The sequence below is a fragment of the Episyrphus balteatus genome, chromosome 3 (assembly GCF_945859705.1).
Source record: "Episyrphus balteatus chromosome 3, idEpiBalt1.1, whole genome shotgun sequence".
NCBI lineage: Eukaryota > Metazoa > Arthropoda > Insecta > Diptera > Syrphidae > Episyrphus > Episyrphus balteatus.
The window spans coordinates 7,887,643-7,900,245 of record NC_079136.1 but is presented as its reverse complement, the minus strand read 5'-3'; the positions used below and the strand labels follow the sequence as shown (position 1 = coordinate 7,900,245).

General features: G+C 32.5%; 2 protein-coding genes across 3 annotated transcripts; one reads left to right on the top strand and one right to left on the bottom strand.

Moving 5' to 3' along the window:
• Positions 1 to 4,583, bottom strand: LOC129916157 (glucoside xylosyltransferase 2). Its single transcript, XM_055995960.1, has 3 exons — positions 3,904 to 4,583; positions 417 to 759; positions 1 to 326 (listed from the first exon to the last, which is right to left on the bottom strand). Exons 1-3 carry the CDS (start codon positions 4,339 to 4,341, stop codon positions 7 to 9), a joined length of 1,101 nt encoding a protein of 366 aa, XP_055851935.1. The 5' UTR covers positions 4,342 to 4,583; the 3' UTR covers positions 1 to 6.
• Positions 4,584 to 5,861: 1,278 nt separating this feature from the next.
• Positions 5,862 to 12,112, top strand: LOC129915716 (phenylalanine--tRNA ligase beta subunit). Of its 2 annotated transcripts, none has more exons than XM_055995376.1 (7): positions 5,862 to 6,028; positions 6,094 to 6,149; positions 6,220 to 6,377; positions 6,439 to 6,607; positions 10,550 to 11,579; positions 11,640 to 11,789; positions 11,867 to 12,112. In XM_055995376.1, the coding sequence occupies exons 1-7, from the start codon at positions 5,971 to 5,973 to the stop codon at positions 12,016 to 12,018; spliced, it is 1,773 nt and encodes a 590-aa protein (XP_055851351.1). In that variant the 5' UTR covers positions 5,862 to 5,970; the 3' UTR covers positions 12,019 to 12,112. The 2 variants fall into 2 exon arrangements, with proteins under 2 accessions (XP_055851351.1, XP_055851350.1); XM_055995375.1 differs by having other exon boundaries at positions 11,637 to 11,789.
• The last annotated feature ends 491 nt before the right edge of the window (positions 12,113 to 12,603 follow it).

The following is a 12,603-nucleotide window of genomic DNA, read 5'->3' as shown; positions in this document are numbered from 1 at the left end:
TTTATTTTATGTTAATGCAGGAATATGCTGCTTACCTATTTTATTTATAATTTTAAAACACATGGAACTATTAGCTAAGCTCGTTACAAGACTATAATTTAATTGATATGGAAAATGTGACAGACTATTATTATAATTTTGTTGTATCGTAACATTTAAATCTCTAATAGTTTCGTAGATTTTCTTAAAAATAGGTTGTTTACTCAAATGAAAGTATCCTCGATTGCCATGAAGTATACGAATGCCTTCGGTTATGTTACAAACATTAACATACATGCAATGATCTGGTCGATAGTTAAAAATACATGGAAATATATACAGTTTATCTAAAAAAAAAATTAAAAAAGAAATAAATTAAAAATTATGAATTATGTATCAACAAACAAAAATAGAAAACAAAGCAATATTTTATGTACCAGGATGATAGAAAAATAAAATATTTATTAAATCCTGATCGCCCCACGTTATCTGAGATCTATACTTCTTGTATAGAGGAAGAATTTGATTCTCCCAGTCGAATAGGCGCATCCTAGTCAGATTCATAAGCATCACTCCAGAGTTGACGCCTAATGGCCCGTAGAATGGATGACGTGCAAATCGATTGTACCAGCCGATTTGTGTGTCTTCGTGCTCCGGTGATAGCCCCGCTATTTGCGAAGCATTAAAGTTATTGAAATGGGACCAAATGTCTTCCACCGAAGACAGGAATACAATGTCTGTATCGACATATAACGTAGCATCAGTATTTCGAAGCAGGGACTTTTAATTAAACAAAAACAAACAAAAAAAAAAAAAATTAATAAATGAATTTCTTTAGTAGTGGAGTGCCTTAAGATTTATACCTCGGAATCAAGGGAAAGTCAATTGAAATGTATTTCTAATGGTATATAGAAAAATGTAAAAAAAAAATTTTTGTCCGCTCTTAATTTTTAATAATTTTTTTATATTTTGGATTTTTTCTTTATTTATATTAGTTTAAAGTTATTTTAGAAAGGAGAACTCTTACAAACTTGATCTTGGGTCTCAAAAGACTGTAGAATTAATGATGATGGGTTGTAAGGGGACAAAATGGGACAACAGCAGCTGATGGGTGTTTTTAACGCATGCCTAAAGGCACTTGTTTTCAAAATTATACTTTTTTTTTGCCTAGACTAAACTATACTTTTCAAATGGTTTTCGGTGTGTTAAATCAGAAAAATCCAATCAGCTCGCATTTTTGAAATATTACGGTTAGAATGCAACATTTCCTTTTTACTGAGTAAAGAAATTTGTTTAAACATAAATCATTTCGGTTTCTAAATCGTTTTTTGAAAAAAAAAGGCTCATACAAATTTTGTTTTTATAAATAAAATTTATCAAAAACTAGATATCTATCGCTTTTGAAAAGTTTTTGGTGATTTAGTTATTTTTCTGCTGCTTTTAAGAAAGACTGTAGTTATTTTTCTGCTGCTTTTAAGAAAGACTGGAGTTTATCCTATACAAATAACATTGGATAAACCCCTGTCTAAGATAAACTGGAGTCTTAAAACGACTATGAATATGCCCCACTGTAAATTTCATATTTCTATCTTAAGTCCGTGAGATATCATAGCATAAAAATGGGTATTTTTTTCTAAAACTCAATACCTTGAGCTTAAAATTTTTCATAAGGAGTACATACATCGCGTTAATTTAAAGTTTATTTTATTGAATAAAATTTAAAATTTGGTATTATGTGTAGGTACATAATATCCGCAGTTCTGGAGTCAATCAAAAACCACGGTAAAATACAGTTAAATTACCAGATTTTCAAAAATCGTTTTAAATTCAGGGATTTTTTAATATTTATTTAAAAACTATTATTTATAAGCTTTAAAATGTCGTTTCAAACAGAATAGTTTTCAGAAGCAAAATTATAATAACAAAAATGACATTTTTCAAAAGTTCGAATGTGGGTAGTGGGGAAGGAACATAACTTAGAATTAAATCATCATAGATTTAGTTCCTTACAATCCTAGAAAGCATCCTCACAAAGTTTGAGCAAAATCTAATGAATGAATATAAAACAAAAAATTAAGTGTTTTTTTTTTTTTATTCTTAAAATTGATGAAATTACCGACTTAGGATTGGTCTGGTATAATATTTTAGTATAATATTCAATAGATAACACATGAATAGATATTAAGTTATAAATAACACATAAATATTTAACATTATTTGTAGAAATTTATACTTAAAACTAGGGACCAAATAAAAAAAAAAAACTAAACTAAATTAAATAAGAATATTAGCTGTGTTTTATTTTCCTTGTAATCCGGATCAAATCATTAATTTATTTGCGAAACAATAACAAAACAAAATCCTGCTTTTGTTGTAAAGCTAATAAAAACAATGATCTGATCTGGATCACGAGGAAAATAAAACACAGGTCATATTATTATACAGTAAATTTTGTGTTACAATTAAAGTATGTAGTTTTAGTTAAAGATTTGTTTTTACCTTACGTTGAACAATACAAATAAAAAAAAAACAATTAAATGCAGTTAAATAAAATTGTCAAGAATAGAAGTTATGATAGTTACAACCTCTATGATTTTCAGAGCTTGCTTTTAAATTGAATTTTCATTTTCTGTTTCAAAAACTTCTCCAGATCTTTGATTTAAAATGCTTACCGGCGGAATTATAATATATGCTTTGAATAGCAAAATTTATATTATCGTCACGTACTTTTTTTAAAAGTGGGTTGTAATGGAATTCAAGCCCAGATAACGTTTTCTTGGCAAGGTTTAAAGAAATGACAATAAGGGTACCTACAATTTTTGAATCTCTGAGCAAAATCTAAAATGAGACAGTAATTCCGATTGGACGGTTTCACTCAGCGGTAGGCATTTTGCCGGGTTTCACATCCATTTTCACAGCTGAAGCTTTTGGTATTCTACAAGTAATTAACACAGCAGTTAAACATTGTGGTAAAACTATAATCTGCTCAGAAAGTATATCTGTGTTAAAAGCTACTATAAATCCAAACAACAATGTAGAACTAGTAACCGAAATAAGAAATCAGCTTTTCAAACTGCAAAATAAAATCTAACTTATGTGGGTTCCCGGCCATACTGGCATACGCGGAAACGAAGAAGCAGATCGAGCTGCCATGCCAGGTTCGACGAAACAGGCACCCGTTTACTCCTTCAAAATTTTTACAAAAAAGACATGAAAAACTTCATACATAAATCTCTAAGAAAGAAGCAGCTAAATGATTGGAGCCAATACCATCACCAATACAAGGAAATTAACCGCGACAAAACATATCCTCAATACCCGGATCTACCAAAATATAAAAATCAGAAATTATATTCGACTTGGATTTGGACACACAGTCGTCACACACGAACAACTCCTATCCAAACAAAATCCGCCCATATGCATCACCTGCAACGTAACTTTACATTTAGAACATTTATTAAAAAATTGCATAACATCTAAAAAGTTTTAAAAAAAACAATATTGTAGGTATAATGATCTACTTACAACTCCAAATCATACAAATATTAAAATTATAAACAATCTCATATCAAACCTAAATTTTAAAATTTGAATTTATTGTAAAACACTCACAGCTAAAAATAGTCCTCGCAGGTAGGCTCTTTACACTCTGTATTAGCTAGTTACCTTTAAGTGCTTGTTAATAAAAAATAATAAATAAATAAAAATTAATTTTTCGGTAAATTGGGGCTAAAAATTGTTGCAATCGAGAGCGGTCAAATTTTTTTTTTTAACTTTGTTAGTAATACAACTTAACTTTGTTAGTAATTACAGTCCAACACTCGTTATATAGATTCATTGACTTTCCCTGAACTCCAAGATTTTACAAATTTTATGCTTTACGGCACTTTACTATAAAAGATAGTTTAAAAGCAAATTTACCGGTAAGAAAAGCCTTTGAGCTGCACATGGTTTAAACAAATTTCTCCAATCTTTTTCACCCGTTTTGGGAAATTGTAGCGAATACAATTCGAATGAGAAATGATTGGGGAAATCTTTTTGCCATTTAATCAATTGAGATTCAAATTTTTGCTTTAAGACATCTTCGGTTATAATTTTAATATTTAAAAATGTCTTAATTGTATTATAAATGAGTGCTGATTTGAGCATTGTTAAGGTTTCTTCCAGCTTTGAGCCACAAGCTACAACTGTTATGGATACATCAATTCTAGATGGCTTAGAACTATGGTCTAAAGAAGTCTTTAAATATGGAATGTTTTTAAAGTCGAGAGTGGTTCTTCTGTAGATTAACAGATAGGTAAGAACCAAAGCTAATATTGCAATTAAATACAATAGCAACATTTTTCTTAAGCGGGTCATTAGATTAAATTAACAGACAGAACAAACATTCAAGAACATTACAACAATTAAGGCGGGGGAAATTTGTTTAAGCACAGATGAGTTTTCGAATCTTTTTTTTTTTTTCTTTTCAAGATATATTTGGATTTTGTTGATAGCCGTGCCATAAATAATAAAACATTGGTTTTTCTATTTATTTATAATTAAATTAAGCAGTGTTTTTTTTTTTTTATAAAATTCTACTTTATAAACTTTCGTTTCAGTCAAAATTGACATTTGATCTGTCAGATGTCAGATCTTCAAGTTCAGTGCTGTCGTTGGGAGGAAAACAGTAATGCGACTCATATGAAAGCGAAAAATTTTCGCTGTTGCGAAACGAAAAATCGCATACAAAAATGACTCAACGAAAAAGTACGTTCTGCAGTACGCTGTTCTGCACAGCGAGCGAAATTGAAAAGTATCCACCTCTTTTTCGTACAAAAACAATTGTTAGGGCTTTGGGATATTAATTGTGTGTGGAAAAATGAAATTTGAGTTTTTTTTTTATTTTGTCTATGTAATCCTGCTTTCTATCGGGGTCATTTTTATTGAACCAAAAGCTGAGTTTTTGTATGGTCATTGATCCATATAGATCATGAATACAAATAAAACGATCTGGTGGCCTATTTCACAGGAGTGAGTTCCTCTTTTTACACGAAAAAAAAGTGTAAATTGCCTTGCGAACAAGGCACAGAAAAACTCACGTAAAAACTCGCACTTGCAGAATTTGGCCCCTGGATCAATATGGATGCATATTTATGTATTCATATCTTCTTCGCTCACATTTGTTTATTATTATTCAATTCATGCTCAATCTCTTATATTTGTTTTAATGCAAATGATCCCGATAGAAAGCAGGGTCACGTGTTGCTTTTGTTTTGCGTGTAAAATTGATCCTGATCCAGATCCACATACATAATAAAACACGCCTAAATATTAGTTCCTATTCTGGTCAACAGATGAATAGAGAAAAATGAATCTAGTACATATTTTATACTCCATATGCCAACTAACAATTTGGCTACTATAAGGATCCTGAGAAGCTTTTCGTCATGATTAATTTGTTTTTGTATTTGGAGGATCAAAAACAGATTTCAATAGATTGGTACCCAATCTCATTCGACCTTGCACATACGACAAAATTAATACAAATAGTCTTCTTAACCGAGATAGATATTAAAATACGGAAAACAGCATTTGAAAGATTATTTTTTTCGGTCAAAACTGCAGCAAAACCTAAAAATCGCAATTTTCCACATACGACAATAATTTTCTCAGGCAACGATCTGTCGCCGAGCCAAGAGCGACGCATTTTATCTTCATTCTGTTTAATGCATAAAGAAATGATGAGTTTTTCTTCCAGAATCTTTATGCGACATCTGGTGTCAGATAGTCGAACTGAATCTGACAGCAGATGATGAAAGTTTAGGTTAACCTTACGTTACGTGTCGTAAAGTTGGTAGGGGAAAGAAACAAAAAAAAAAAAACACTTATCTGTCAAGTGCAACCACAGCAGCAGCCACATTGGCACATTGAATATAAAATTTCAGTGAAAAATCACGTTTTTATTTAACATAAAACGGCAAATAAAATAAATTAAAATAATAAAAAATGCCGACAATTGGTGTAAAACGTGATTTGTTATTCAATGCTTTGGGCAAAAAATATAGTAAGTATTTATCACACCAACCATTACAAAACTTTTAAAATAAATAAATACAATTTACTTTACAGCCGATGATGAATTCCAGCAACTTTGTTTTGCCTTTGGTCTTGAATTGGATGAAGTGGTAAGTGAGGTTGATTTCGGTTCAGTTGAATAATAAATATATATAATTTTTAACTTTTCAAACAAAAAAGACAACTGAAAAACAAATGCTTACGAAAGAGCAAGGAGATGTTGCAGCAGCTCAAGATGCATCCGAAGAAATCATCTATCGCATTGATATTCCTGCAAATAGATATGATTTGTTATGCATGGAAGGTCTAGTAACTGGATTATTAGTTTTCCAAGAAAAGTATGAATGAAAAATTGATATGAAATATTCCCCCTTTTGTATGTTTATTTTTCTTATTTAGAATTAAGCCTCCTCAATTTAAATTAGTTGAACCCAAGGGCGGAATTAAAGCTCGTGAAACTTTGAAAATTTTACCGGAAACTGCCCAAATTCGACCATTTGCTGTGGCTGCAGTTCTAAGGAACATCACTTTTACCCAAGAATCGTACAATTCGTTTATCGATTTGCAAGTAAGTTTGATATTACTAATTTTTTTTAAATCTGAATTACCAATGAGTCTTTAATTCTGAAGATGAAAGTTTTACAAGAGTAAGTTACGCTTAGGCTGCACTTGCAAGTAGTAGCTTATTTACTTAGGGTGACCCTGACCAGTGCCGTAAGGCGGCTACAATCCATCAAGCTTCGCCAGCCAGCTCTATGCTTAGCTCGCTGCTTCCAGTTTCGCACGCCAAGTTGATTGAGGCCCCCTTCCACTTAGTTGCGCCACCTCAGACGAGGGGTTCCTCTACTGCGCCATCCTTCTGATTTGGAGTCGAAAACTTTCCGAGCCAGAGCATTGGTGTCCATGAGTTCAACGTTACCTAACTATCTCAGGCGCTGCACCTTCACTCTTTTGGCTAGGTTAGTGCCCTTGTAAAACCCGTAAAGTTCGTTGTTGTATCTTCTTCTCCAATCACTATCAATGCACACGGGACCAAAAATCGCACATAGAACTTTTCTACCGAAACAATCCAGGATGTTTTCATCCGCCTTTGTTAAAGTCCATGCTTCTGCACCATATACAGTGGCGACAAAATAAATAGCACATGTAGTCTAAAATTTCTGAAATGAAAGTTTTTCGCACTTTCTTAACTTCAACGAGCTGTTTTATTAATGAGAAAATAAGAACACAGATATATTTGTTTTATTAAAAAAGAAATTAAGTACAGTAGCGAGCAAAAAAAATGCAAACAATAAAAACATTTGCATTATTTTGCTCTTCTAAAAACGCATATTTAGGTAGACTTTTGACCAAATAATGGTTTTGGAGTAAAATATTCCACAAATTGACTATGTTTAATGAAAATAAAACAGTTTTAATATGCCAAATTTGGTAACTTAGTTCTTGTTCAAAACTCTTTAAACCTCTTTCGTTAGTATTTTTTTTTGCTCGCTCCTGTATATTGATATCAATATTTAAATCATCTAATCAAGTTTTTCTAGGACAAAATAACCAGCTAACTTCATAAATACAAAAAAAATAAAATGCACGACTGGGTCGCACGAACTTGCTCTTAGAGTTAAAGTTGCTTAAATTTTTAAGACTTTTTATATAGAAATTTGGAAAAAAAAACAAAATTCGTTTTTAAAAAAAAATAAAATAAAATCTGAAATTAAATTGCCCTCCAAAACAAGTATGCAGTTTTGATTGATATATTAACATGCATTTTTAGAAAAAAAATTTTCAAAATCGTTAGAGCCGTTTTTTAAAAAACTAATTTTTTATAAATATTTTTTTGGAAAAAAGTTTTAAAATAAAATTAGTATGCCATTTGGTAGAAATCACTAATCAACATCTAAAAACAAAATTTCAAAAAAGTTCAATGTCCCGTTTTCGAAAATTTGATGTTTCAAAAAAAAATTTTCAATTTTTTTTTTTAAATCCAAAAATTATTTTTTTCCAAATTTTATTTTTGGCTTATATTTAAATTATATAAATGCTTCTTCACAAAAAGTTTCGTTGAAATCGAATAAGCAGTTTTGGAGATAATCGGATTTGAAAAAAACGGTTCCATGGCAGGTACCGTTAATAATGATTTTCAAAAAAATTTTTTTCTATTGAAAGATAGACTTTAGCTTAAAACTAACATTTGAATTTTTTAAACAAAATAGTTAGAGCCGTTTTCGGTATATGACAAGTACCGTTATTTTTGGTCCAAAAAAATTAATTCCAAAAACCCCTCTGGAGAGTCGCCAAATAACGCTACATACCAAGTTTGACATTAATCGGTCCATCCGTTTAGGATCTGTCCGTCTGTCTGTCTGTCTGACAGACAGACGGACTTCCGGGACCCACTTTTTTGGCATTGTCTAACATCGTAATGTCATGGAAAAATGTTATCTCAACTTTTTTTTTTTGTACGAATGCATAACTTGATATATAGTACCTATATCGCAAGTAAAAATAACATAAATTTTAACACAATTAAAAGAAAATAACTATTACTTGGTTGAGTAACTCTTATTGTTAATCAAGGCGGTTAATTATTGAGACATGTCCCCGAAATCGTTAAACAAGTACTGAGTACCAAGCTCGTCGAAATTCTTGCCAAAGTTTGTCCAAATTTGAGGTACCAGATCTATTAATCCCTTTTTCCACACCATTCTACAAGTTCTCAACACCGATTTTTTGGGGATAGCCATTGTTTCACAGACTTAGTCTTAAGTTTTGGATGGTTATCCTGTTGAAATGTCCACTTTAAAGGCATTTCCTCCTCAGAATACCGAAGCATAGTGTCCCTAAGGATTTCCTTGTATTTAAAGTGGTCCATAATACCATCTACACGTTGAAGTAGCCCCACAACATGCCAAGCAAAACATCCCCAAACAAGAATACTAGCCCCACCATGCCCCAAGTGGGGAATTTCCATATGGGGCAATTGGAAATGCCCCATATTGTATTTTATATTAAGAAAATGCGAAAAACTTTCACTTCCGAAATTTTAGACAGGACTTAGATGATAAGGGAGGGAGGGATTTGCTGGCCAATTGCCTTCTCAGACCAAAGTAGCAGCGGTTGACAAGAGTACCAAGTTTACTACCAAGTTTCAAGAAAATCGCTCCAGTAGTTTAGGCTGTAGCTCGAGGTACCTACACATAGACACACAGAATTGTGGGACCCACTTTTTTGACATTCTCCATCATAGTAATGTTATGTCTGATTGTGACATCGCGTTCGATTTTTTTTACGTATCCTAAACTTGCCCTATATCGCAAGTAAAAACTTGAGTTAATTATGGAATCTACATTTTACAAATCAAGGTCTTGAAAACAAAATTAATGATTTTTGAGAACCGAAATAAGAGTAGACTACGTGCAGAGACTTGACGACTCAATATCCAGTCGATAGAAATAGTTCTTAAATTCAAGTACCTTGGAGTGTTGTTATCTGGCAACTTAAATTTTCGGAATCATGTGAGAGAAAAAAATAAAGAAGCAAAGCTGACACTTAACCTCTAAGTACATACATATCTAGTACGCTTGTATGTGCTACGGTGTGCAGGATTTTGCAGTAGACCTCTTTGATGAAACGCAACTCCTACTTATGCAATTCAAGTAGAATCACGTTTGTCACCCACCATTTATTTGCAACATTTGAAATCTCATTCTGGATATATTAAATAAAAGTACTGACGAGAAGTGAAAATAGTTTACATAGGTCAATGTTAAAGAAGCTATTGTAAACAAATGCTTATCCTTTCAATAATTGGAACCAGCTGGCGTTATCTCATAATATTGAGTTATCCTTATCAGAAGATAACATTGACGACTGGCAAAATATGTTCGCAATGGTCATTGGTCATAAATAAAAAAGATGACAAAATATACGACCAGTATTTTACTAAAGCGTCCTCATCACCTTCTAGATTTATCTACGGCAACCTTAACCACCAAATGTTAACTACTGAAAGCTATTTTAATACCAAATATTCGTTCGAAGTTATAAGCACCATATTCAGAACCAGATTCGAATTATTAAATTTGAATTTCATGCTACATAGAGTCGATCTTCTTGTAATCTATGATACAGGAGAGAGTTCGAAAATATTTACCACTCCATGCTTTGTGCCCAATTTTACGAGAAATCCGAAGATTTTCTTTATTTCGATTGCATTACGGGCTGATCGTCGTACTTTTCTAATCGTTATACGACGATATGAATGACTCGCGAGTCATAATATGGCCCTTAATGTTATTTGCCTAGATATAATGTATCCCTTAGTCGCCTCTTACAACAAGGATTCAAGGATGGAATATTGCCACCCCGTCCGTGCTAGAACGTGGTAAGAATATTTTTACGTTCGTTGCTCCTTCTCAAGTAGATAGTATTCAAGTCATAAATTATTTCAAAACATTTGATATTATAATACTAACTTTATTACTTTTATAAAAAAAATATCTGTATTTTCTAGGACAAATTGCACCACAACATCTGTAGGAAGCGGACTCTCGTCGCCATAGGGACCCATGACTTCGACACCATTAAAGGGCCTTTTACTTATGAAGCACGTGAACCCCAAAATATAAACTTCATTCCACTTAATCAAACCAAATCAATGAATGGAAACGAATTAATGGAATTCTACACGAATCATGCTCAATTAAAGCAGTTTCTTCCCATCATTAGAGACTCCCCAGTATATCCAGTTATTTATGATTCCCAAGGAATTGTTCTATCATTGCCTCCAATTATCAACGGAGATCATTCGAAAATTTCGCTAAAAACTAAAAATGTATTTATCGAATGCACCGCAACCGATCTAACAAAAGCCAAAGTTGTACTCGATACTATCGTTTGTATGTTCTCAGCTCATTGTGCTGACAAATTCACCATCGAACCATGCAATGTTGAATACCCCGACGGATCAGTATCGACATACCCCGAAATAGCATATCGCACTGAAAAAATATCAGCTGCCAAAGCAAATGCTGCTGTTGGAATAACAGAAGAACCCCAAAAAATGGCCAACATGTTGACCAAAATGTATTTGGAAACAACTCTGGTTGGTGATGATGAATTACACGTGAGGATTCCTCCAACACGACACGATGTAATTCATGCCTGTGATATTTATGAGGATGTGGCTATTGCTTATGGTTACAATAACATTACCAAGTCACTACCATCTTTCATGCATATCGCCAAACAATTTCCGTTGAATAAACTGACGGAGCAATTGCGTGAGCAAGTTGCTCAAGCTGGTTTCACTGAAGCTCTGACTTTTACTTTGTGTTCACGTGACGACATTGGAACTAAGTTGAATAAGCTGATTGAGAACTTGCCAGCTGTTCATATTTCGAATCCGAAAACACTGGAGTTTCAAGTTGTGAGAACGTCTCTGCTGCCAGGTCTTCTGAAGACTCTTGTGGCTAATCGCAAAATGCCACTTCCACTTAAATTGTTTGAAGTGAGCGATGTAGTTTTGGCTGAAGATGATACAGGTTAGTTTTTTGGTTAGTTTTTGATCTCGTTTTGACTTCTTTTAAATTTTCATTTAGAAGTCGGTGCAAGGAACGAACGCAGATTGTGTGCCGTAAATTGCAGTAAATCGGCTGGATTTGAAGTTGTTCATGGTTTATTAGATCGTGTTATGCAGCTTTTGGAAGTTCCATGGAAATCTGGAGAAGGATATTATTTACAAGCATCTGAAGGTAAAAAAATAAACTCGATGAAAACAAAACAACAAATTTCAACTAAACCATTAAATTGTATTTTTTAATAATTTTAGATTCTAGCTATTTCCCAGGGCGATGTGCCAATGTTATGTATAAAAATGCTCCCATTGGCAAAATTGGTGTTCTACATCCGACTGTTCTTAGTGCATTTGAATTAACCACTCCGTGTTCTGTTGTAGAAATTAGTATTGAACCATTTGTTTAAATATATTTCGTAAGCTTTGGCAAAATAATAATGAATTTAAGCTTAAAATTATTTAATAAAAAATGAGCTTTCATGTCTCTATGTTTATAACAAATTGTTTTCAATTTAATTAAAATTGATGTATGGATTTGCTTCAAGCTTATTATTAAAAAAATCTTACATCTTGAATTCTATTTATGAATATAAATATTTACTAAAACAATTCTGGGTTATGCAGATCTTGTTTATCAGGCCTATTCTGCTTTTCGATTCACGTGATAAGGAATCGTTTAAATGGGGGTTAAAGTTAAACTTAAACACATTTTTTTTCCTTGGAATTTCTAAAACGGACGGAAACAACAATTTGCTTTCGAATTTTAGTGGTTTTTCAAAACCATGTTGACTTGGGAAAGGAGAGAAATCTTTCGATTCATGTGAATCGAATAGCAGAATAGGGCTGTATATCTCGAAATCAAAAATGAGCAGCCAGCTCCCAGATTACACTGGCTAACAAGATTTTTGTTACAGAAATCAAATTATACTTTTCTTTAGGGGTTTTTCGTGTGCCGATCTCAAATCCGAAGTCAGAATTAGTTCTTTTGGAAA

Coding starts and splice junctions, on each gene's coding strand:
- LOC129915716 (XM_055995375.1), top strand. CDS start 5,971: ATGCCGACAATTGGTGTAAAACGTGATTTGTTATTCAATGCTTTGGGC. Junction 6,029..6,093: donor TGCTTTGGGCAAAAAATATA/GTAAGTATTTAT, acceptor TTTACTTTACAG/CCGATGATGAATTCCAGCAA. Junction 11,580..11,636: donor TTTGGCTGAAGATGATACAG/GTTAGTTTTTTG, acceptor ATTTTCATTTAG/AAGTCGGTGCAAGGAACGAA.
- LOC129916157 (XM_055995960.1), bottom strand. CDS start 4,341: ATGACCCGCTTAAGAAAAATGTTGCTATTGTATTTAATTGCAATATTA. Junction 760..3,903: donor CTCAAAGGCTTTTCTTACCG/GTAAATTTGCTT, acceptor TTTAATTAAAAG/TCCCTGCTTCGAAATACTGA. Junction 327..416: donor TTTATTTTTCTATCATCCTG/GTACATAAAATA, acceptor TTTTTTTTTTAG/ATAAACTGTATATATTTCCA.